Genomic DNA, 24,400 nt, shown 5'->3' with positions numbered 1-24,400 from the left:
TGAGTTTGGTCAGCACCACGTTGAGCTCCCACGCCGGGGCCGGAGCCTTCACCGGCGGGAACGATCTGAACAGTCCCTTCATGAACTCTTTCACCAGACGATGAGACCACAAGGACGTCCGGCCCGTGGTTCTGGTGTATCGGGAGATCGCAGCAAGATGAATCTTGATGGACGCGTGTGCCAGACCAGCTTTGGCCAGCGTCAGCAGGTACGGCAGCACTTGGGGAGCCGTAATCCGTAGAGGGTTAATCTTCTGTGCGTGGCACCAGACAGAAAACCTCTTCCATTTGTGTCCGTAGCATTTAAGAGTCGAGGACGCCCTGGCCTTTGCAAGAACCTCTCTGCAATCGGCCGGTATGTCGTATCCTCCAAACTCTAGCGCTGCAGGAGCCAGGCCTGCAAGTTCAGCGACTTCGGGTCGTGGTGGAGGATGGCGCCTCCTTCCCTGGAGAGTAGATCCGCGTCCGCCGGCAGCTTGATTGGCGGGGACGCCGACAAGTCCAGAAGGTCCGGGAACCATATCTGCCTCGGCCACGCAGGTGCGACGAGGATCATCCTGCACCGTGACCTCTTGAGCTGGTTGACGAGCCGGATTAGCAGAGGCAAGGGAGGGAACGCGTAGAGGAACAGGCCCTCCCAGGGGAACGAGAAAGCATCGCCCATGCTCCTCGTCTGGGGAAACCTGCTGGCGAACCTCCGGCACTTGGTGTTCGTCGCCGTCGCGAACAGGTCGATCTGGGGTGTGCCCCACCGTCGGAAGAGGCGATCCACCAGATCCTGCCGTAGTTCCCACTCGTGGCACGAGCGCAGCTCCCTGCTGAGTGAGTCGGCGATGGTGTTTTTTATCCCTGCCAGATGAAACGGCACCAGAAGAATCCCTTGGGCGACGGCCCAATGCCACAGGTCCTGCGCCTCCTTGGACAGCGCTGGGGACCTGGTTCCGCCCTGTTTCCTGATGTAAAACATGGTGGTGGTGTTGTCGGTGAAGATCCTCACCACCTTGCCCTTGAGGGACGGAAGGAAGGACCTGAGGGCCCAAAACACTGCACGGAGCTCCAGGACGTTGATATGCAGGGACTTCTCCGTCGGGAGCCAGAGTCCCCTTGCGTGCAGATTTTCGGTGTGCGCTCCCCACCCTTCTAGGGAGGCATCCGTGGTCACAGTCACCTGGTGGGCTGGGGTCTGGAAGTCCATGCCCGCCGTCAGATGCGCGCGGGTGCCCCACCACCGTATCGCTCGTCGGAAACTCTCGTCGAGCTTGATCCTTTCCTCGAAGCTGCCCGTCGTCTGGATCCAGCGCGCATCCAGGAACTCTTGCAACGGGCGCATCCGGAGCCTGCACATGGGAATGAGGTAGATGCAGGAAGACATCATCCCGAGGAGGGACTTGATGGACCTCACCTTGGCCGCGTCGGCCACCAACATCCGTTGCACCTTGCCCAGGATGGTCCTGGTCCTCTCCTCCGACGGGGAGGCCAGAAGGGACACTGTGTCGAGCCTCGCTCCCAGAAACAGTGCGACTTGCGCGGGCACCAGGTGGGATTTGGCGTAGTTCACGGAGAATCCCAGGTCCGTGAGGAGTTGGACGGTCCTTGCCGTGTGGACCACGGCGAGCTCCCTCGTCGTGGCGCGGATGAGCCAGTCGTCCAGGTAGGGGTAGACGTGAATCCCCTCGCGGCGCAGCTGCGCCGCCACCGGTGCGAGGCACTTGGTGAAAACCCTGGGTGCCGACCGCAGTCCGAAGGGAAGGGCTTTGAACTGGTAATGACGCCCTTGGACCACGAATCTGAGGAATTTTCGGTGCCCCTTTAGGATGGGAATGTGGAAGTAGGCATCCTCCAAATCCAACGACGATAGGAAGTCTCCTTCCTCCAGCTGACCCAGGACGTGCTGGAGGGTGACCATCCGGAACTTCTGCGCCTTGATGAACTTGTTCAGGCGTCGCAGGTCCAGGATGGGGCGCCATCCTCCCGTCTTCTTCTTCACGAGGAAGTAACGCGAGTAGACTCCGGAGCCCCGAAGCCTCTTTGGGACGAGTTCGATGGCGCCCTTTCTGAGCATCGCCTTTACCTCCAGGAGAAGTTGAGGGACGTGAAGTTCTTTCCTGGCCACGGGGGGGACGCGCGGGCACCTTCTTTGAAACTCGAGCGCGTGGCCCCGGGCCAGGGCGTCCAGCACCCAACGGTCGGTGGAGATGGACTCCCACACGCTGACGAAGCCCGCCAGCCGGCCTCCCACCGGGGTGCTTCGGTGGGGGCCCGACCCCACGGCCGGTTCAATCCTGCTTGGACGCGGCCTTGCCGCCTTGGCCTCCTTGGCGACGACGGCGGGGTCCGCCAGACTTGCCTCGTCCTCTGTAGGCCTCTTGCGACGACGAGCGGGCCGCTTGACGGTAGGAAGCGAAACCGCCGCCGGAACCTTTGGAGGCGCCCTTGCCTCCGCCGCTCCGAAAGGGCGTCCGCCGTTGCTGCAGTACTCCAAGGGCCCGGGCCGTCTCAGTATCCGCCTTGATGGCCTGAAGGGAATCGTCCACTGTCTTCCCAAACAGGTTGTTCCCGTCGAAGGGCATGTCCAGGACCCTGGTCTGGACGTCCTGCCGAAAGTCCGTAGCCTTGAGCCATCCGCGACGTCGAAGGCAAACGCCGTTGCCCATCTGGCGGAACCCAGTGTCGGCGATGTCCGTCGCCACGGTGATGGCGTGGTCCGAGGCCACCTCACCTTCCTGCAGGATCTCAAGGGCCTCCGCCCTCTTGTCGTCCGGCAGAAAATCCAGCAGGGGAGCTATCTTGTACCAGAGTTCCCTGTCGTAGCGGGCCACGATAGCCAAGGCGTTGGCCGCTTTAATCGTCGTCGCCGCCGACGAGATGACTCTGCGTCCCATGGCATCCAATTTCTTTCCCTCGCCGTCCGGCGGGGAAGTCGACGTGGAGGCCGCACCCCCCCCCGCTTTCTTCCTGGCTGCCGCGGAGACGACGGAGTCCGGGGTAGGCTGCGCCCGGAGGCATAGGGGGGCCGAGTCCGGGACCCGGTACTTTTTCTCGTACCGGTCTCTTTTCGCTGGCGTCGTGGAAGGGTTCTTGAGGAGGGAAAGGCCCTCATCCCAAATGTCGTCCAACAGAGGCACTGCGAGGACCGTCTTCCTCTTGGTCTCGCGCCGTTGGTAAAGGAAGCCTTCCTTTTTCTTCTCCTCAGGGCAGAGTTGGAAAAGCTCGGATGCCCTGGCGATCATTGAGTGGAACGATCCAATCTCGTCGGGCGGAGAAGCCCTGGTGGGAGGCGACGACGGAAAATCCTCGTCGTATGCCTCGTCGTCCGTACCCGTCGCTGCCGTGTCAGTCCCCGTATCATCCCCTCGGGTGGACGGGGAGGAGGGCTGGACGGGGCGCGACGGTTGAAAAGGAGGCGGTGGATGAATCCTTCTTTTCTTGGTAGGGGGAACACCAGAAGGTCCCGGTTCTGGATCCCCCGACGGGAGAGGTTCCTCCGTCGGTAACGGTAGTCTCGTCCTTATCTCGGAGCATAAGGACTGTATAGCCAACAAAATGGCCGCTGAGTTGTCTTGCGGCGCTGGCAGAGGGGAATCCGACGGGCGAGCAGGGGCCCCGTCGGTATCCTCGACGATGTCGTCGTCGTCACCTGCGTCGGGGCCCATTCCGACGGGCTGGTCTTGTTCCACGCCTAGGCCGTGGCTTAAGACCTCGATCAGTTCCTCTTCTGAGGTTGAGGCCGAATCTACGACGACGCCCTGCCCCCCCTTCTTCCCCACGGAGGGTTTCACGGGGGTCCTATCGATGGGCACGAAAGAAGACTCCCTCCGAGGAGGCAGGGAGATTCTGGGCCCCGAGGCCGCCACCACTGGTGCAGCCTCCACAGGCTGGGCCAGGGCCGCCGCGACCGTTTCGATAGAGGGCTTGGTCGAATGGATCAAGGCCTTCACCACCTTAGGTGCGCTCACCGCCTTATCCTTGAGGGAGGGGGCACTGCCACGCTCCTCCTCTGCCTTAGAGCTCGACCGGGGTCTCTCCAGGAGCTTCGCCGGGTGCTCGGCCTTCCTCTTACCCGACCCAGAGCGTTGGCTCGTGGTTGATGGTGCCGGGGAGGGTGCGCCCTGCCTGGCGCCCGTAGAGCCCGACCGTTCGGCGCTCCCGGTGCCAGCGGACTCGCGGTGCTTGGCCTTATGTTGGGCCCCCGTCGCCGGGGCGCCCTCAAAGGTCTTAGAAGACCGCTCAGATTTCTTCCTCTTCTCGCCAGACGGGCTCTTACCCTCCAGCCAGCTGGCGAGACGTTGATGGCGGTCCTTCATGGTCCGTTCCGACATGTTGGCGCAAAACGCACAGTCCTTCTCCACGTGCGTCTTGTCCCCATGAAGGCAGTAAAGGCAGAAAGAGTGTTCGTCCTCCTTGAAGACGTTCTGCAGCTGGCATCCAGGGCAGGCCCTGAACAGCTTTCCGGGCGTCGAGCTTCCCTTCTCCTGGGCCATCTCCGAGACCGGGCCTGAGAAGCTTCTGGAGTCCTCCGAAGTGTAGCTCGACGAAATCTTCACCCTTGAGGGGCACAGATGAATCCGTCACGGGTCCCCGTTGATCGGATGTAGGATCGGTGGAGCTTGAGGCTCTTTTGACCGAAAGAATCGAAGTTTTTGTGAAAAAGCGCGAAAAAATAGCACTAACGCTCGAGAGCAATAGCACGAGGATCCCAACACATGAACGTGCGGTAAAAATCTGAAGATGGCTGCCAGAGGCGGTGCTTAGGTAGAGGGCAGTCATTGGCTGTGGTCAGTATGACGCAGAGACCAGTGATTGGTTATTACTGCGAAAGACAGATCAGAAACGAAACTGATACTGGTTTTTTCTTTACCGAGGATTCCCAGCCTGACGACGGGGAATATTCATGAGCATGTGAATCCATGCCAGACCCCATGCTGGAGAACTAAAAGCTGGGTATTAGCCTACTTGTTTGAAAAACATTTGACCTTTTACTTTTGACTGATTACTTTTTATCTTTTTCTTGGTCAAAATTCGGTCAAATTTAATTAATTATATATATGGGGTGGGGTAAGGGACTGGATGTATGGGGGGGTTGCACCCCTCCACCCCACATTTTCGACAAAAAAACAACCAAAATAAATTCGGTCAAATGTGAAAAGGTCTGTTTATTTGACCGTAGACCTAAACCAAAAGCTGCAGTCATTAGACTCCGACTAGATTCTTTTTTATTTAACACCACATTATGTTTCATTAAAAATAAAAACTATGCATGATTTACCTCATGTTTTAAAAACAGCAACATACCTGTGTGTGTGAATGCACTGGCTATCAATTAAGTACTGCATCAATGGAGCAGATTTTCTTCATTTTAAAAGCGTAAACCACATTCTACACATTTTTACTTTAGTTTGGATACAGTGAACATTACGTTTTTAAAGAAAAAGGCAAAGGCCTGCCACTGCTGTTTCGTACAAAGACGTTGTATGTTTTTTTGTCAAGAGTACTTCAGAGCAATAACGAAAGAACACATTCAAACCACATCTCAATTTAAGCGTGTGAGCAGTTCACATACTTTTCAGATATGAATTTCATAATCTGATTTTCACTGAACACCCGGTATTACACACTATCCAATGAGGATGCAAGGTAACCAACATCACAGGTCAAAAGGATTAGATCTCCAATGTTGGCATACATAAAAAATAGAGTAAGAAAATGATACTACCATTTTATTTTTTATTTGTTTATGGTTAAAATAAACCTTTACAAAAAGTGAAAGCAATTAACTTATATACTTTTATAATTGACAAATATAAAACACTGAGAATTTAGAATACATGTTCATAAAACAAATTAATATTCCATTCACAGTTTGTAGGCAAGTTAACAGTTTATCATCTCCATGAACTAGTAGGAACAAGCCTCGCTGATACATCACTGCATGCCCTGTTTCGTAAGCTAATCAACAGCTTACTACCAGGCCGCATCAGTAAGTAAAGTCTAAAGTTTTGCCAGAACATGAGGGCGTTAACCTTGCTTAATATCAGTTGGAACATGCTATAACATACAAAGAAAGAATCACACATCGCAGTTGATAAGAACATACTTAAAATGAATTTGTTTGCCTTTATTGGGCTTACAAGACATACAATTCAATAGGCAATTGGTTCATAGTCTTGATGGCCCCACAGTTTCCTATGTGCAACTTCACCACTGATTATAAAATCATCTCTAAATTCTCTTCGATAATTTTTAATAGCTGTACCAGGGCAAAAATTAACGGGTTATGATTCCCTATCACCATCCTGTACCCAATAAATTCCAAACAGCTGTCATAATTTCTGTTAGTACATTTTAACAGTAGGTTTGTACAGTGAACTCTAAATTAAGGACATTCCAACACTAAAAGCTTAATTGTTTCTAGTGGGTCTGCACAAGTGGGAAATCTGCACTTCACCTGCTGCAAATTTATGGTAGTGTTTTCCCAGTGCCTACAACGCTCCCGTGTGTAAAATTGGTTATATTTCAAACAAATATAGTACATACGAGTGTACATACAAGGAAAGATACTTATATAAGTACACCATGGCATTCTTTTATTAATGTATTTCGCATATTCAGTGCAAGTGCTGTAATTTTTAAGCTGATTCAAAGTACAGTTCCAATCACCCTCAGTTTTTTTTATTTTTTATTTTTTTTTACCAGGGCTGGTCTTGTACATAGATCACTATTTGTTACTGAAAGTTCGTCCAAAATGCCTTGCATCCGCTTCTGATATTGATTAAACTTAATTTGTGACGAATTACACAATTTGGGATTGACCGGGCTAGATGTAAAGCTCCCTTAATTAGGCACCCCTGTATGATGTCATGTTGTTTGGTAAAATCAAACAAACACATATACGGGTGTAAAGGAGCACGGCTTCAACTTTAAGAAGGAGAAAATCCTGCAAGGCGATTAAAGAAACTTTGCAATATTTTGCAAATATCAATTTTAATTGACAAGCCAGAGGGGGGGGGGGGGCTTTTAGATTTAACCTGTTGTTCCACAGTTTGACAGAAGATGTATTGCTCATGTAATATCCAAGATAGGTTATCTCAAGCATTTGAGAAATAGATACTCCCTCAATCCTCCACTTGTACGGGTTTAGTTTTCTCCCTGCGTTAAATACAATCACGCTAGTCTTCGCTGCATTGGGAGAGAGATTGTGGGAGTAAGCAAATTCCGCAAAAAGGTGAAGCTTTGCTTAAAGGCTCGCTGGCGTGGGGTCAAGCAAGATAATGTCGTCCGCGAATGCTAGCCACTGCACTGCTTTGCTAGAAATCACATAGATCAAAAGCAGAACTTTAGGTCTCAGACATTGGAACATTTTGAATTGCTGTGGAAAGCAAAGGAACGCTTCAAACATTGTTACGAGATTAGGTAGCAGTCACTCTATACAATAACCTAATAACCTAGAAAGCTCCCATTATTTTCCTGCTTATCTTTGTTACCTCAAGAGAGATATTACAATAATTGGGTGGAAAGTGTGAAACAGAAAAATGAAATGATTAAATATCAGTTTGAACGAGAAATTTGCAGGACTGATGGGTTGCGAACGGAATAGAGGCCGGAATAATTATATATACATGTACTCCTGATCAATATTTATCTCCCTTCTCCAGGGTGAAAGCATCAATAGGTTGGTTATTGTTGCCCACTAGGATAGTTTTGATATTCTCATTCAATTTGGCACAATCCTGCACTTTCCACTGCATTTCGTGAGTGACAGAAAAAAGCTAGTGGACATCAATTTAGATTTTTAAGAGTACAAGCAATTGCACCTGAACACTAGATAATTATCAATTTTCATAACAGTTCACTTTCCTTTCTCCTGTTTGTTAAAATGCTCCTTCTGCCTTTTTATTTTCAACAAATGCCTTCATGAGATCTTGAATTTTTACCTGAAATGCTATTTCTTGGTGAGAATATTTTTTAAAAACATTCAACTGAAAAGGCCAGGATGCCATTTCAGTTTATCTACTGCATTTGCCCACATCAAGATCTGTGTTGGATAAACTGTCAATTATCTGTCTTAATATTTAATTTACTTCATTCCCCTGTTTCAGCAGCCTTGCAGTGCTCCGTTTAAAGTACCAGTGAGTTAATTACTTGCAACTTAATTAATAATATGCACTAATTACTCATAACACTAGAGCATCAGTGGGTGTGTAGACATGGACCCATCCATTTAGAATATGATGGGGCTTACAATGCAGTCACTGTGACGATTCATCAGGTGTCATCACTTCTCCCCAAGGGGGAGCCCCTTTTCATGAGGCGAGGGAGGTGAGGCCGCTACAAGATAGCCCCCCTGGGTGTGGTGAAATGCAGGAGGATGGTATCTTTTGAGAACAACAATTTCTCACTTACTACAGGTGTGTGAATATGATGTGAAATCTCTGCCTTCAGAGTTGAATTAATAGTGAAGATTGATAAATTATGATGTAACCGTGGATATGCGGTTACACTGAAACCTCTATTGCTTAAGTACTTTACATTACAAGCGTATCGGTAAGGCCCAACCTCTGGGCTTTGCTCTTCAGCGCTTATGAAGTGACTTGGGATATAATATCCCCTGGGAGTGCATTTAAGGTTTACCGGTTGGCAACAACAGGTTTTGTTTTTGTATTTTCTTCAGTCTTGGGTGGCCTTGAGACTCTCCCCTTTTGCACCTGAAATAGTTCTAATAGTTAACAAACCTATGGAATATCTAGGCGACCATTGAAGTTACCTCTACTGTCTGAACGCTACATCCACAAAATTGTGCATCCCACCCAAACTTTGTTTCCTGAAATGTGGGATGATCTCATGGCGAGGGACTCCGCCCCGCCCCCCATAAGGAGAGGGGAAAACACCTGGGTAGAATTAGGCACAACATCCCCAGCCTAAGCTTCCAAAAACCCTTTACCATCTTTTAGTCGCCTTCTACTTGCAAGAACTTCCATTTGCTATTGTGGCATTATAACATTTACCGACTCCAGTACAGAGACGAAGAAGAATACCTGGGAGGCAGATACCGACATGAAGCTGATGCATGGATGCTCAAAGATCACTTCTGTGAACTCAAAGGAGTGTTCTAGCCTTCCAGAAAGAAACATACCTGTACAGATTTTAAAAACTGAAGATGGGCTTGAAACAATGTCAATCCGTCTCCAGAGCAACAGCGTTCGTGGAAGCTGTTCAGCGCAGGAGATTCAAAGGGCTGGATACCAGGATGCTGTCAGGGGAGGAGACACGTGCCTCTACCAGGTCTGACAAGACCCTGCAAGAAGCTAGTGAGGCAGTAGCATAGCCTCGAGGAGGTGGTGGACCACGGTGTCCATAACAGGTGCAGAAGCCATTAAAAGACGCTGAAGACCAAGTCAAGGCCAGTGCAATCCCCAGGAGAGACCGGTGTCCGGCGGGAATATCCCAGAAGGTACGGGAGAGAGCGGGCATACTGGTTGGGACACGAGAGGGTCCTGGCAACCAAGTAACGGCACCCGGGGCATGCACCAGTCCCCTTATTTGAAAGGAAGTACGAGTGAACTTTGAATGAGAGGAAATCATCCTTGTGTCAGTGATGGTAGCAAAACCACTGACCATACACTTGTGTATTGGTGCGATATAAATAAAATATATCATAAGAGAAGGGTGAAGGACCCCAATGTGAGAGAGTGTGACTTTTACATACAAGGATGTCTTCCTCATGTTGCTGGTATCCCCAAGGCCACTGCCTACCAAAAACGGGTTGAGAACCGCAACGATAAACAGCAAGATACAGATATGAGTCATCTTCATTGTGGCAGTACTTGGCAGGGAAGAGAACCAAGTGGGCCAAGTCAAAGAAGTGGTGAAACCAGAATTGGGTGTCTCAGGTGTGAAGCCTAATGGAAAAAGGACATGGGGAAGGGGGTCACCCCCCCTGGTTGTGATGAACTGAGAGCAAGATACCAGGAGAAGGTAACTCTCCTGGTAGCCAGGAATGGCAGTAAAGTCCAAGAAGGCCTGGGAAAGGGTGTCATTCCCCCAGGCTGTTTTAAAGAACACATAAGTGAGACTGACAGTAAGGTCCAAAAGAGGCCTGGGGAAGGGAGTCATAAGCACAGGCTATCTGAAAACATAGTTCAGGAAAAAGAAGATATTTACCTGACCTACCAAGAGGAAGTACCGGAATGTTTGGGACTCTTAACAGGGGAAGGGAGCCATTACCCCTGAAACACTTGAGAAGTATTGTTTGGAACATTACTAACAGGGGATGGGAGCTATTCCCCCTGACAAGGTGTGAGGCGCAAGGCTGTTTTGAACTAAATAGAACTGTTACAGCAAACCAGTCTCTTGAACCCAGGAGAAGGGAGTCATTCGCTTGGGATCAGCCAGAACGATACTACTTTAATTGTTGTTTCTAGTGCGAGGGTCAAAAGCAAGGTTTTCATGACACAGGACGGTGGACATTTTGAGTTGACCGACATGCTGACAGTCACCTTAGATATTTTAGTTGAGGCAGGGACCTCCCTCCCCCACGTCCCCCTTGAGTTAAAGATAGGTATGTTTTCTTTTCTCTTTTTCACTGAATAAAAGTCTTTGTCAAGAGCTTTGCCACCTTTGTGTCAGCCTCCTCTGTCTGCACCCTTACATCACCCAACTGCATCATTATTAATGGATAAACAAACTAGAGTCCAGGATGATCGTCAAGATCTTAATTTAATCATTATTCAAATTCCTGCTTTTTAACATACCTCAATCTGGTTCACATCTGTACACTCATGCAATTAAGTGAATTCATAACATCAATGGGAGTGGAACAGCATATTAGATAAATCAAAGTGAGCTGTGACTTACCATGCTTTTGAGCAACATTGCCTATGTTAAACTGATGTTCAGATTTGCAGTGCGAAAATGTATCTTCAGCAGAACTGAATAACCTACAAAAGAGTTATAACACAGAACTTAAAGTTACATCTTTAAAAACATGATCCATCCAGCCAGAAATAACTCTCAAAATCATGTTACATTAAAGCAATCACTGCTCCATCGCCAACTTCCCTTCCTTTGCTAACTAAGCTTCTAGAGAAAGGTTGGATGCAAACTCTGTGCCCACTAAAGTTGCAAAACAAAAGAGGTCATGTCTGGAAGGTTTGGAATTAATCACAACCAATAGCATAGCTCTGGGCAATCCTCCAGACCATTGGTCTTCAGCCTGCCAAGACATTACAGAAAAGGGAAAGACCATATGCAAATCAGGCTTGGTCCCACACCAAAAGTAGTAGTCCAGCCCGAACTGCTAGAGCACATCCCTTCTGCATGAGACCAGAAGCATTCCCAGACATGTTTCGGTGTATTGCCCCTGACATTTTCATTTCTGTAGATTATTTCATTCAATGGCAATGGCTACAAAGGGCCATCTTCCCGCAAGCCCAATGTCTGTTATTTGTCCTTGTTATACCCAGCACGCTGAAAACCATGTGTGATTCTGGAGCAGGTGTGGAAATGGTAATCACCCAAGAGCCTGGACATCTGCAGGTTTCTTTATGAGGATTTAAGTTTTTGTCTGTTCGGACTTCAAATCTGTTTAAATGCTTTCCACGTAGGATCTTGGACTTTGGTTATTACTTGCTGGTTACTCATATTACCACAATTAACAAACGCGTCTACGGTGCATGTAACTTTCGGCTCATTTGTTAAAGAGAAAATGATGCATGAACATTGCGAGTTTAGCTCAATAAACCTACAGGCTTTAACAGGTTGCCACCAGTTCATGGATTTGGATAAAGTATAAGAAATCAGATAATTTGCCTTGGGTTTCTGTTCACACTTTGCAGTCAGCAGTCGATTCTTCCACAACTTGACCATTATGAAAAACATGTTTACTACTTGCTGCTACAGGGGCTATTTGTAAAACCTGTTGGAATACTAAAATACAGACGGTGTTACCTAAACTAAAGAGAGGGAACTAAAATATTGTGTCATTGAACAATTGTGGAAAGTGGCATATGATATACTGTCAACTGGTACAAAATGGAGACATACAGCTGCAAGGGGAGTACGAATGTGAATGAATGATGGGAAAAGAATGAGCAGAATTTCTTGTGATTTTGTGAATTAAGTGAATTGTAGAATGAATTATGTGATTATTACTTTGTCGTTTTTAAAAATAATTGTTGTAATAAAATAAAATATAAATTTTGTTATGAAAGAAGTTGGTGAATAAGGGTTTATTGTCATCCTCCATCCACAAGTCCTCTGTGCTATATTGTTCTGTTTGATTTGGGACAAGTCATGCTCCGGCTTTGAGCAGAAGGCTCAAAGATGTGTGTTATGGTTTCTTGTTGAGAGAACGATGCACATGTTAATTTTCCCAGAACATCACTCCGAGTGTCTTTTGCTTATCCAGTAGGAGCACACAATATAGATTCATGCTCCGGTGGCTTGCCCTTCACAACCAACTCTGGAATCAACGATTCAGGGAGCAGGGTCTTCCCGTTTCCTAGCAGTTTCAGATGTCTACCTTTTGGAATTTGGACAGGTACCTCTAAGAACTCTCCCTTTCCAGCTCTTTTCCTTAGAAAGTGTTCAGAGACTTTCAGAGTAGTCACTTACAGTGATGTCTTTTTTTTACATTTTAAAAAAGAACATAAGGTATGAAAATGCTACAGTTTAAACATTTGAAACATTAGCAAGTTGACAAAATCTGTACCCCATTTGCTCGTTTTCTTTGAAAGGTGTCTTGAACAATTTAAAGATAGCTGAAAAGGGCTTTAGAGGTTGGTGGCAATGGACGTACTCGGTGGCAGGCATGTTGTAAAAGCGTTCCCTAGTGGTTATGTATTTTTGTAAATGGTTAAACAGACCAGTACGACTTTTGGTGACAACAACACAACATTTAAACATCTGCTGTTTATCATCACAAGTTAGGGACCCTGATCAAGGCTCTTCCTGAAATGGGGTCTCATCAACTGTGTTCTCACTCTTCATTTATCCAGGCTAAGTTCTCCTGAAAGGCATGACACTTATTCCTATATTTTAGGTAATTAAAAGAAACATTCCTTGCCAGCAAAATACATTCTTCTAGCAAATCAGTGCTTCTCAACGGAGTTCTTCCAAAAGGTAAGGACCTTTCCTAACTCATGCAGATCTTCTCTGAGGCAATAGATTCCTGTTGGCTTCCTCAGCAGGGATTTAATGGCTTTCTACTATGCTCCCATTCTTATAGCAAGCTCCATTAGGAAATATTAAAATAACCCGTTTCATGTTACCCTTCTCACCTTCCTCCTGCCCTTTTGTAACTTTGGGGTTCCAATTATGCAGTCCCAACAAAGTCTAAATCTCTGGTTTATTCGAGAGTTTTTATTTTTTGTAGTGTCTGGTTATGGGGTGAGGGGAGAAGGCAGAAGGAATATTCCTATCTCTGACCCTGCCGTCTTCCTGCAAATAAAATCATCCATCTTGGATTTTTTTTTATTTTTTTTATTTTATTGCCTCAATTAGTTACCAAAGGAAACTTTAAATAAATTGTGGAGATAAAAAGAAAAGAAAAGAATTGAAAAAAAGGAAGAAAAGGAAGAAGAAAAAAAAAAAAAAACACAGTTACATCAATTATATATATATATATATATAGGGGGGGGAAACAGTATAACTCGAGAAAAATAACTAAATGTCCAAAATTGTAAAGGTTTCTCTCATAAAGTTCAACAGAGCCAGGGTCGTAGATACTTTTTCCCCCCTTCTCAGAATTAGCCACCTGTCCTGCAAGGTTAAAGTGCTTAAATTTGAAAGGTGCGTCCCCAACCATTTCTCTCTGAACTTAGTTAAGGTAACACAATTCATCACTAGATGCTGTAAGGTTTCAGCCTCTTGCCCACAGCCTCGACACAGCAGACTGGGTTTTTCCTCTTTTTTGGTTCTTCTCCCTAAGACTTCTCTTGTGTGGAAGAGGTTTAGTCTGAATTTTAAGAACCGCTGTCTTTCCGTATTTGAGGGAAATGTATCCAAGTAAGGGTGGACGGTGCCTCTGCAATAGTGCTCGTCCATGCCTTGGGTGATTGATGGCAAAGCACTGAGCCTGTCCAGGGTGGCTATCCAGTCCCAGTCCAAGAGTTTTCTCTTTACCATGAGCGGATTTAACATGAGATTGTCTGGTTTTAGTGCTATGGTATTCAGGATTTCTAAACAAATTAATTGCCACTTGGTTAGGACCGGAATCAATTGTCTTTTGATTGCTTCGTTAATTGCCACAAATCCACTTCTTTCCTGGGGGTGCAGACATTTGCAGAGGAGTGTCAGGGATTTCCAGACCGTAGATATGTAAAGGGACGATAGGCCTAGTTCCTTACGCACACTTTCCATTGGAGTTGATGTCGGTAAGCCCAATATTCTTTTCCAGAATAGGCCCTCCAACAGTTTCCAAACATCTGAATTGATGAAGAAATTCGCCTCTGCTGCGTAAGTGAGAATTGGCACAACTTTCAGTTTGTAGAAATCTATCAGAAGACGAAGGGAAAAAGAACAGTATCGTCGCTTGATTAACAAGGCTTGCAAAGCTAAGTTCGTAACTTTACTTCTAAGCCTGCAGATACCTGGACCATCTTGGATGCTGTTGTTTAAAGTTACTCCAAGGTATATCATGGACGAAACCACTGGTACTTCTTCCCCGGAGAGGTACCACCTTAGATTTTTCATGCCGATGATAGGTCCTAGCCTCAAGATCTTTGATTTTTTTGGATTTATACGGAGGCCGTTTCCTTGTGTGTATGACTCGAGTGCCTTTAGTTGCCGCTGAAGTCCGATGGCCGTTTGGTCTAGCAACAGAAGATCGTCCGCAAATAACAGCCTTCCCACGACGGTCTCCGCGATTTTTGGGGGGAAACACCTCACTACTTCGAAAGCTTCCTGCATGTCGGATATAAAAAGGCAAAAAACAGCGGGAGCCAACCGACAGCCCTGTTTCAGACCGTGCATGGCCACCACATTGTTTGAGAGGTTGCCCTGTCTGTCCAACCTTACTCTGAGGGTTGTCCCCGTGTGTAGTGCTTCGAGAGGTTCTCTCAGGTTGGTCGGACATCCCCATTTCCTTAATTTGTGCCATAGCATTCCGCGATCAACAGAATCGAATGCCTGTTCCAAGTCTATTGACGCGATATAGATGTTCTTATATTTCTTGGCCTTAACCATGCATTTGATTATGTTGATGAGTAGCACATTTAAGGATGTTCCAATGCCCTTTCGAAAGCCTGATTGCCAAGGGTCCAGATGGTCTGCCAGCCGACTCCAATCATTTAGATGTTTCATGATTAGTGCTGCAAATATTTTGCCGACGACATCCAAAAGGGCAATTGGTCTGTAGTTAGTGGGCACAGACCTATCTCCCTTCTTAAAGATCGGCACAATTATGGACGTCGTCCAAGATTTAGGTAACTTTTTTAGTCTTGTTATGTTGTTATACAAATCCAGCATGAACGAAGCCCATTTTTCCAGGTCCCTTTTGAGGATGTCGTTGGTGAGACCATCAGGTCCTGCAGCCCTTGAAGAATTGGGCTGTTTAATAAGGTCTAGAATATCTTGTTTTCCAAATTTAAAGTCCCAGGGCTCATTGGATGGTAAGAATGGGGCAGGACCACACATTTTCCCCATAGAGTAAAGGTTCCGAAAGTGAGTTTCCCAAACTTCTGAGGCTATTGGATTTACCATTTTTGAGTCGGAAGGGATGTTTATTTCATTGATCAACTTCCAAATACCAGTGATGTTTTTAGTAGATAGTAGGTGAAGCATCTTCTCACTGTCTTGTTGCATTATTTGATGTTTGTGTTGCTTAAGCCAGTTCCTGTAGGTGTTTCTAGCTTTAGTATACAGGACTAAGTCAGCTGGTGCTCTAGTTTTAACATATAATCTCCTGGCTTTTTTAACCAGTTTTTTTTTGTCACTACTTGGTGATCATAGTGGTGCCGCTTGCATTGGTGAATTTCCTTGGCGACTACTTTTGGGCGAAAGATCTTCAGTGTTTCAGCATATTCTATCAGGTTTGGACCTTGGTCCTTGATTAAGGAATCCAGCACCAGGGCCATCTCTTTTCTTCCCATGCGTAGTCTATTGCCACCAGGAGTTGACTCAAGAAACTGGTTTGGTAGATGTTTGCCTGGTACAGACGAGAGCTTGTTCCAGGCCTCAGATTTGAGTTCCAGGATGTTGTGATCACTCTGGATCGTGGGGATCACTTCCAACGATATTAATTTGCCAAAGTGATTTTCTGATGCAAACATATAGTCCAGTGTACTTGTTTGGGCACCCCGTTTCCATGTGCGGGCGGCTGGTTTGTCGCCCGCCAAGTTACCGTTTACCAAGTATATATTTCTGGCTAGTAGTTCCTTCTCCATGACCACGCCTCTCGTTATTTTTTTTGCGGCGTTCAAAGGCAGGAACTCTATTTTCCTCTGCTTCTTGTCGTAACATTCCATGTTCAAGTCACCACATAGCAGAATTTCAAGTAGTGGGCATTCAATCCTGGCGTCTATGGCTTCCAGTAGGACTTCCATAAATTTGTCCTCATCTCGGGCTGTCGGGCCCCAGTATACGTTGCATATAAGCAACTGCCAGTCTGAAGTAAGTGAAGCTGGTTCTGATGTGGATGAAATCCTAGTAAGTTGGATCCAAGGGTTTCTGTTTAGAGAAGAGAGCACTTTTATGCCACTGGTGCGCTTTACCCCCAACAGTAAACCCGAGCTCGGTCTGCCTTTTGAGCCCTTTGTTGCAGGGTTTAGATATAGCTCAAACCTGTCCAGAAGAGGTAGATCACACAACCAGGTTTCTTGCAAGCAAAATAGGTCGTAAGAGGACAGGTGTGTTGCTGAATTGCCAAGTAAATGCACATAACCCCTTGTGTTCCAACTCATGATCTTTATCCCTTTTGGTTTGGAGTTAGAGTGGGCACTCGTAGATGGGTGTTGGCGTTATGACTTAGCAGATAGGACCCCAGCCAGCCAACTCCAGTCGTCTTGACTATTCACCAAGTTTAGTCCTGCTTTTTCTGATTGAATATGCACTTGGTCTCCTCCACTATCAACCTCTCGGGTCCCTCTACCACTATTTCCTGCTTTCATCGGATGATCCTTATAGGGTTTGGTAGTGGTACTTCGGTGGTTGTGTAGTAGATGTTTCCGAGTAGCTACACGGTCCACATAAGTTAAGTTTTGGGCCCAACTCTAAGAGTAGATTTTTAGTGTTTTGATCAGTTGTGTGAAGAATCACACTGTCGTGTCGCTGTTCATTATGAAATTCGATCCAGTCTAAATCCCTCGATTTTAATTTCTCCAGAAGATCCAGGGATTGTGAGAGCCTCATAACGTTAGCCCGATTCATAATTAAGTTGTCTTCGTAGCCTAGAGTTATTTCCAATAGTATTCTGTAGTGTTCCTTGGCATTTTTTGCCCCCGGTCCATTGTGGGCATTGTGATTGTTGGGCCCACATGTCGGTTTTCTCTCAATCGTTTCTGCCCATGACACTGTTCTTTTTGTTTCCTTTGACGCGTCAGGGCTGACTCCTTTATTACTGGTAGTTTCCAGGGATCTCTGGACAAGAAAGTTCCGTCTGTCTTCCAGTGTTGTGTAAACCAAGGCGTTAGATGGGTGTATGTCTGCCCTCGTTTTTTCTGTGGGGCTGGCCGATATTTCTCTACCGGAGTGCACTCTAGTTTTCCACTTGAGTTTTTTATCGAAGACCGAGTTCGGAATCGATAACGTGGGCATTGAGGGCTTTTTGAAGGACACTAGCCGCACCGCCCTGTCTTTAATCGTCTGAGCCTTCGTCTCCCCTTTAAGGTTGACTTCTTTTATCTTGCTGTATATTTCTGGATCTTCTTCCTCGATACCACTTTCTGTTCCGGAGGTATTCGATCCTGACTCCCCCTCCCATGTGGTGTTTATGTCTGAATAAACAGATAAGTCCATGAGAGAGATGTCCATGTTGTCATTTGTCGACGTGATGTTCAGTGGGCGAGGGGACTCATCAGGAGTTACTTTTAGGCGGGCAGCAGGAGCAATTTCTGTTTTTTTTTTTATTACTGGTCTCTCATGAGTTGGCAGTTTGCAGGGAAGTGCCAAGTTCCTTGGAAGGGATAGACCAGTTGCAATTTTAGATCTCAACGTGGGTTTTCTTGTAGGCAAAGGTCTCTGTCCTATAGGTTTGTCCGTTGGTATGACTATTTTCCCATAGTTTTTGTCGCCTTTCTTGTTTACTTTAAGTAGACCTTCCTTCATTGGGGATAAACCTGATTTTGGTTTCTTAAATAAGTCAAATAATTTGATGTTGCTAGTTGGCACTGGAGCCTCGAGCTGATCCCGTGTAACCAGGGGCAGAGTATTAGTTGCAATGGAAGATGCTGAACATCCTTCCTTCGGTGCTAGCCTACCCTCCTTCATTACTGGGCTAATTGCCCGCACAGCAGGGGCCGTGTTGGTAGAACTGTCCTTGTATTTAAGTAGGGGAAAGTTCCACAAAAGTACTCTTTGTAGACAGAACCACCTGCTGATTATGAGTCTGTTCCAGGGAAGTCGGACAACTCTCCGGGCCACCTGCACTCCCTAACCTGAGACTTGTCCTTTCCGATCTTCTTATTTCTTTTATGATTGGCTCGATGATACTTTTCAAAATGTTTGTCGTATGTTCGTCATTTTTTTCGAGTTTCGACTGAATTGCCGAAACAAAGCCTTCTATAAAGATCATTTTAGAAAACATCATTGCGATTGTTGTCGTATGGTCCCGAAGCTGATCATTTTGCGACTCAATACATTTCATAAAGGGGGCCATTACAAGAGCAAAAGCTGTGATCATCCCAGGATCGATTTGGGGATCCTTTTTAGAAGGAGCATCTCCTTGAGTTGATTCCAAGACGGACAAGAGATCCTCGTCTGTGGGAGAGGGTTGTCTTCTTTGCCGTTTACTTGGAAACGGCGCTTGCTGGGGGAATACTCCTTTATGGAATCTTTGTGGGGGTCCCTGAGGTAAAGTTTTGTTGACTGAGGCAAGAGACCCCCCCCCCCATTTATTTGGTGATGACCCCTTACGCTCAGGGATAAATGTGTACGACCCTGGGGTGGTCATTTGTTGGGATCTAGACTGTGGCGTAGAGGGGTCCAGAAGACACTCTCGAATAGTCACCCTGTTTTGCTGGTTCGTACTTGAATAGTTTGTGTGGAAATCGGTGTTCAGTAAGGAAATCCCGAAGGGTTTCCAACCGTTGTCCGATTTTTTTGCTGGAGGCTGATCTCTTTTGTTCCCATTTAAGGAACCGAAGACAAAGAGGTTCACAACAGGAGGTGCGGTTGGCCTTAGAGAACCCGTCTCATCATCATAAGTTGCGCCCAAGTCCTTTGGGGAGGAGAGAGTAGAATTTAAGGGAATCGAATTGGGCGAAACCTCCCACACTGTGGCCTTGGGGGACAGTCCTATTTGTGGTTTCGCGTTCTGGCCCCTATCGTCAATGACCACCGTGCTATTAAAAAGTCCCCGATTTTCAATTTCTATGGGGGGCACTGATTTATCCGGGGTCTTGGAAGACTGTTGGGGCTGTAGGTGAAGCTGTGTGTGGGAGCCTTCCCCTTCTCCTATACTTGATCCGTTCACCACCTCCTCAGCCGTTTCCACATTTGTTTGTAAAATATTTTCGAATGAGGCAGTGCTGCATGTTATGGCTACCTCGGGGTAGCATCCCACCCCTGTCCTATATGGCGAGAGCTTTGAGACCGGTGAGTCCGCCATTGTGAACAGTTAGTCAGTAAGACCAGGCCGAATTACTAAGATTTCAGAAGTACCAGGTTGATATACAGGTCTTTTCAGAATAAATAGATCTTGCAGTTACCTTGCTGCCTTCTTGTCTCCCTGCCACAGTCTGCACATAGGCGCACTTCGCGAGTGAATCTGGCACCACCAGCGCCTAACAGCCGCACAACAGCTGATGGGCTTTTCCCCGCCAGGCTTAACGCCGCGAGGGTGACTCATTCGCAATGCTGTGAATAGCAGGGTAGAGTTCAAACTGCAAAAGAAGCTCCAAGGTAATGCAAACACACCGCTCAGCTGACTCACGGCTGAATAAAAGGTCCGGATAAGTCACGTGATCCGTCACGTGATGCAGCGTGGCTACGCCTCCTCCAGGAAGCAGAAGGGGCCACAGCAAGAGCTATCTGCAGCTCGCAATGCTGTGAATAGCAGGGTAGAGTTCAAACTGCAAAACGAAGCTCCAAGGTAATGCAAACACCATCTTGGAATTATATTTCTGCCTATATCTTCTTGCAAGCAAATTTGTGATTCTACTCATACTCACTCTGTCATGGATATCTAGTCTTTCACATGTGGTGGGCCAGAAGGAGGATGCAGACTCTTAGAGGACTATTCAGAGCTGTTTTTATTAAAGAATAAGGCCTAAATTTCCCTATTGCTATGGGGTGTTCGCTACCTAACAAACTAACTAGGGTGCTCCTTGATCATCTGTGAATGTCCAAAAGAAACGGTCCACAGCCCAAACAAACCCTAACTGACCTTACCACTATTCTAACAACTAAAGACAAGAGAATGAATCCCTTATCTTGTGCTTTGCTCTTGCAAACTTCTTCTTCCTGGTTCTTCTTAATAGTTGATTTTAAAATAGATTTTTGTGACTTCTTTGATCAGATCGTGTAACTCTTTCAGGATTTTAGAATACCTTTTTTCCTTCTCATAACCAGGTCTCTTTGACCTTGTACTTGTCTCTTGTTCTGTATTCATGGTTTCAGTTTTCCCGCTGTTCCCCTCCTTCCTTTTACAATAAAAGGGGTATTTTTCCCGTTTCCAGGGTAGTGCTATCCAACCTCTACAATTCTCTTTCTTGATATTCTCTTCCCTTCGGCTTACTTCATAATATTCTCTCTCTTTATAGTCTCTGTCTTTTTGGTCACTCTGCCTTTCTCCCCAGGTGTTTCTCCTGTAGTTTTATTTTCTCTCTTAATTTTTGGTTTCCAGGTTTCTTTCATTCCCATCATTCAATTCTCTTGCTTGCCATATTATACTTTCATTAAATTGACTGGGAAGAGTATAAGTAGTCCCATAAGGGTCCCCCAGCTGCCTCCTGTTTTCCCCGTTACCTGGTATTCTCAGGGATAACATCAAGGGGACCTCTCTTGGCTGGGGGTTTGTTCTGTTCTTTGCCTGCACAGCGAACTAGCAGGATTTCGACGTCTCACATAAGCCATGCCCAGGTAGTATAAAACAGACAATAAAAAAACGTTTACAGGGAATAAAAGAAGGACATGACCCAGATTCGGTGCCTGTAGGGTATAACTGCGTGCCAAGACATGATGACAATGTGAGGGAAGTAAATGTGAAGTTCCTGGTTGAAGAATAATTTTTATCATGGGAATAGTGGACACAGACTGTTTTTTGGAGCATAGTCTACTTCCATAACTATAACTGCCACATGAGTGATTTTTAGATCAGATCAATGGAGCAGGTCATCCAAAGAGCTGCCTCTGAGCTTAAGGTGAGCACAGAGTGGGCATTAGTTTGAAGGGGTACCGTTCGCTAGTTGTTGGCCTCAAGTGATTCTCTTTGTGTACCCTCTCTTTATGGCCTCTTGACTTTGTGGGCATTCTTGCATTTCCTTGGCTTCTCCTTATTATCCATGTGGCCCTGCCACCATGCGTCCCCCACCTCCTACCTGTGGCCTTGTTACACTGCATTCACGCTCAAGAGGGTCACAGTTTGCCTTTTTCCTCCTTTTGAGTGTTCTTGTCTTTGATGTTTGAATGAGATTGTGGTGCCACGTGTGTTCAATTCAGTTCAATGTTTAGGTGTGCACTTGTATTGTTCAGATTCAGTTAAAGATTCAATGTGCACCCTTTTGTTTCAATGTTTTAAGTGTCCCTTTTGTTCGGTATATAAGGAACCTTTAATTGTTCATAATTAAGTTTCTTTCTAGCTCGTTATTCAATGAGCATTTAATTGGTCAAAGGTAAGTTTCAGTTCGATATTAAATAAAAACACTGTTTCATTATTGCAGACCGGTATTACCTCGCGGTCTTCTTATTGCAGACCGGTATTCCCTCGTAGTCTTGTAGAGCACCCCAGAGCCACTCTGCCCTTCCGACACCCACCAGCCTCCTTTGCTTTAGCGGCGCAAGCCCAGCTCGCCTGCCTTGTACATCTCTCCGCACACTGGCAGCTTCAGTGCCTCGGTCGGCATGCGGGCAGCGTCCTCTCTGCTCCGGCTTCACGGCAGCTCCTATTGCGCGCTCAGGGGCCTGGAAGCTCCCAGGCTTGGGGAAGTCACACTGCCCAGCTGCATCAGGTCCCCCCAAAATACAATGGGTGTCTTGACAGCGTCCTGGCTTGTACTGCTCCAGTCCCACCATGGCTGCCTCAAACGTTGCTCCCTGTCTGGCGCTCCCTTTCTCCGTCTGACTGTTCTCCATTTACACACCTGCAGCCCCTTGACAGGCTGCAGGTGTGCCTGACAAATTAGTTCTGCCTGACCACAATCAGAGGGACATGCCTGACCCTCGCAACTCTTAGCAGGCATCTTCCTCGTCCCAGTACCAAAGTGGTGAGAAGAGGTAAGTAGTCTCTTCTTCGTCCCGGTACTGTCAAGTGATACATGTGGAAGATTAAGGGGAACTGTCTTAAAATAGCTCATAAAAGTTTCGGGAGGTTTAGGTTGGTTGTCACCAGGGAAAGGGGGGATACCATGTCACGCCTAGCTTATCCTTAGTCCTTTTCCTCCTCCTCCTAACATGTTTAGGCTTATAATATTTCCTGTCACTGTCTAGGCCAATGGGACATGGGGAACAATATCCCATAACCACTTCTGAAATAGGGCACTGTGTCTCTCCTGGGAGCATCTTTCTCCAAATCCCCAACGACCCTCCACACCAGGTGATCCTCCCTCACTTCTCTGCCCTCCTATGCCCACAGGGACAGGATCCAAAAGCAATGGCCTTTGCCTGGCCATCTGAGTAGAAGATCCAAGGGGACTAGAAAAGAGACTACCCCCAGGTTTCTCATAGTGGTTAATTGTTGCCTAACAGTGATTTCCTCCCCATAGCTGGTTTGGAGAGGGGTAGGTCATATAATAGTCCCACCCTGGCCTGGTGGCGCCGGGAAAACCAGCAGGCCAAGACCAAAAAGACACCAGGGCCATGACGATGCTCAGAGCAGCGACTATATCAAGTGTGCCTGAGGGGCATCACTAGCATCCATATCCGAGCACATGGACCACACCAACAGTGCCAAAGGAAATGGCGTGTAGCCATGCCCTAGGAACAGCAAACACACCAATGGTACCCAGATAGGCAAACCCGAAGCTATGCCCACAAAACATTGCTCAGGGCATGTCCTTTGCAGTGCCCCAGACAGTTATGGTACCAAAAGTGCCTACAGACGCACTGCTCAAGGTATCGCCTTTTGCCATGTCCCAAGGACGTTAACCATACTGCCACTGTCCAGGGACTAGAGCGCACTCGCAAATGTTCCATTTCCAAACATAGCCAAACTGCTGGAGGGTGCTGTGATTCAGCAGCTTCAACTCATTATGGAACAAAATAAAATTCTGGCCCCAGCACCCTGGCACTGTGGAAGGCTTAAAGGCCTAACCATTGCAGAGCCAAAAAGGGCACTCAAGTGTACTCAACTTTTTCCACAAATGAACAAGCCTAGGCATGAATTTACTGCAGTGGTGGTTTGGGGCAGTACAGCATCTTCTAAACATAAAAGCGAGACAACAAAAACAGAAAATGTTCAGTTTTGTGTTAACATGGCTAATTCACATTTCAGACATATAAATCCCCCTGAATGCTTTAATTAAAAGGGTTTCTAGATCTTCAAGCTGCACAGGCCACTTTTTCTCCTGCTTGTGAGTTCATTTTGGAGCACATTCACCACTGCTGCATGCCCATTCTCTCCATTGTGACTTGTTGCCTGGGTGATGGCCTGGCTGGGGAGCCCCTCAGTGCTGATCTCTGGGAACACTGTTATTCAAGTTATTGGCTTGAAACCTCAAAGATTCCCTCTTTGACCCTTATTACTTTGAGGTGACCTTACTTCAAAATAAATCACTGTACACGCATCAAAGCATCTCATAGCCTTAAGGTAACAGTCAAAGCATAGCAATATGGCATAACATGACACAAAAGAAGGGCTCGTCAATGCACATAGAAAGACAAACATATGGCCCTTCTCGCCCTACCTACACTGTTTGCCCTACATCGACCTCTGCATACCACACAGTCTAATGACCTTGTGCCTGCATCCTTCGCTCAGGCTACATTTTCACTCTATAAAGAGCTATGTATTCATTGTAATACTAAATATGGCACTACTGTAACAAATCCAGGGAATGAGTCCTATATCCCAAGGGAGACAAAAACACTTTCGG

At 46.7% G+C, this 24,400-nt stretch overlaps 1 protein-coding gene across 2 annotated transcripts in view; it reads right to left on the bottom strand.

Moving 5' to 3' along the window:
* The window catches only part of PRMT3 (protein arginine methyltransferase 3), a 2,239,468-nt gene that overhangs the window by 1,995,991 nt on the left and 219,077 nt on the right, over positions 1-24,400 (bottom strand). For both annotated transcript variants that reach the window (XM_069623482.1, XM_069623481.1), the window contains exon 3: positions 10,851-10,933. In XM_069623482.1, coding sequence (XP_069479583.1) covers positions 10,851-10,933 — 83 coding nt within the window. The remainder of the gene's footprint in view (positions 1-10,850; positions 10,934-24,400) is intronic.

The sequence above is a fragment of the Ambystoma mexicanum genome, chromosome 11 (genome assembly GCF_040938575.1).
Source record: "Ambystoma mexicanum isolate Mex_15411 chromosome 11, UKY_AmexF1_1, whole genome shotgun sequence".
In the NCBI taxonomy this organism is placed as follows: domain Eukaryota; kingdom Metazoa; phylum Chordata; class Amphibia; order Caudata; family Ambystomatidae; genus Ambystoma; species Ambystoma mexicanum.
This window is presented reverse-complemented; position numbering and strand designations above follow the sequence as displayed.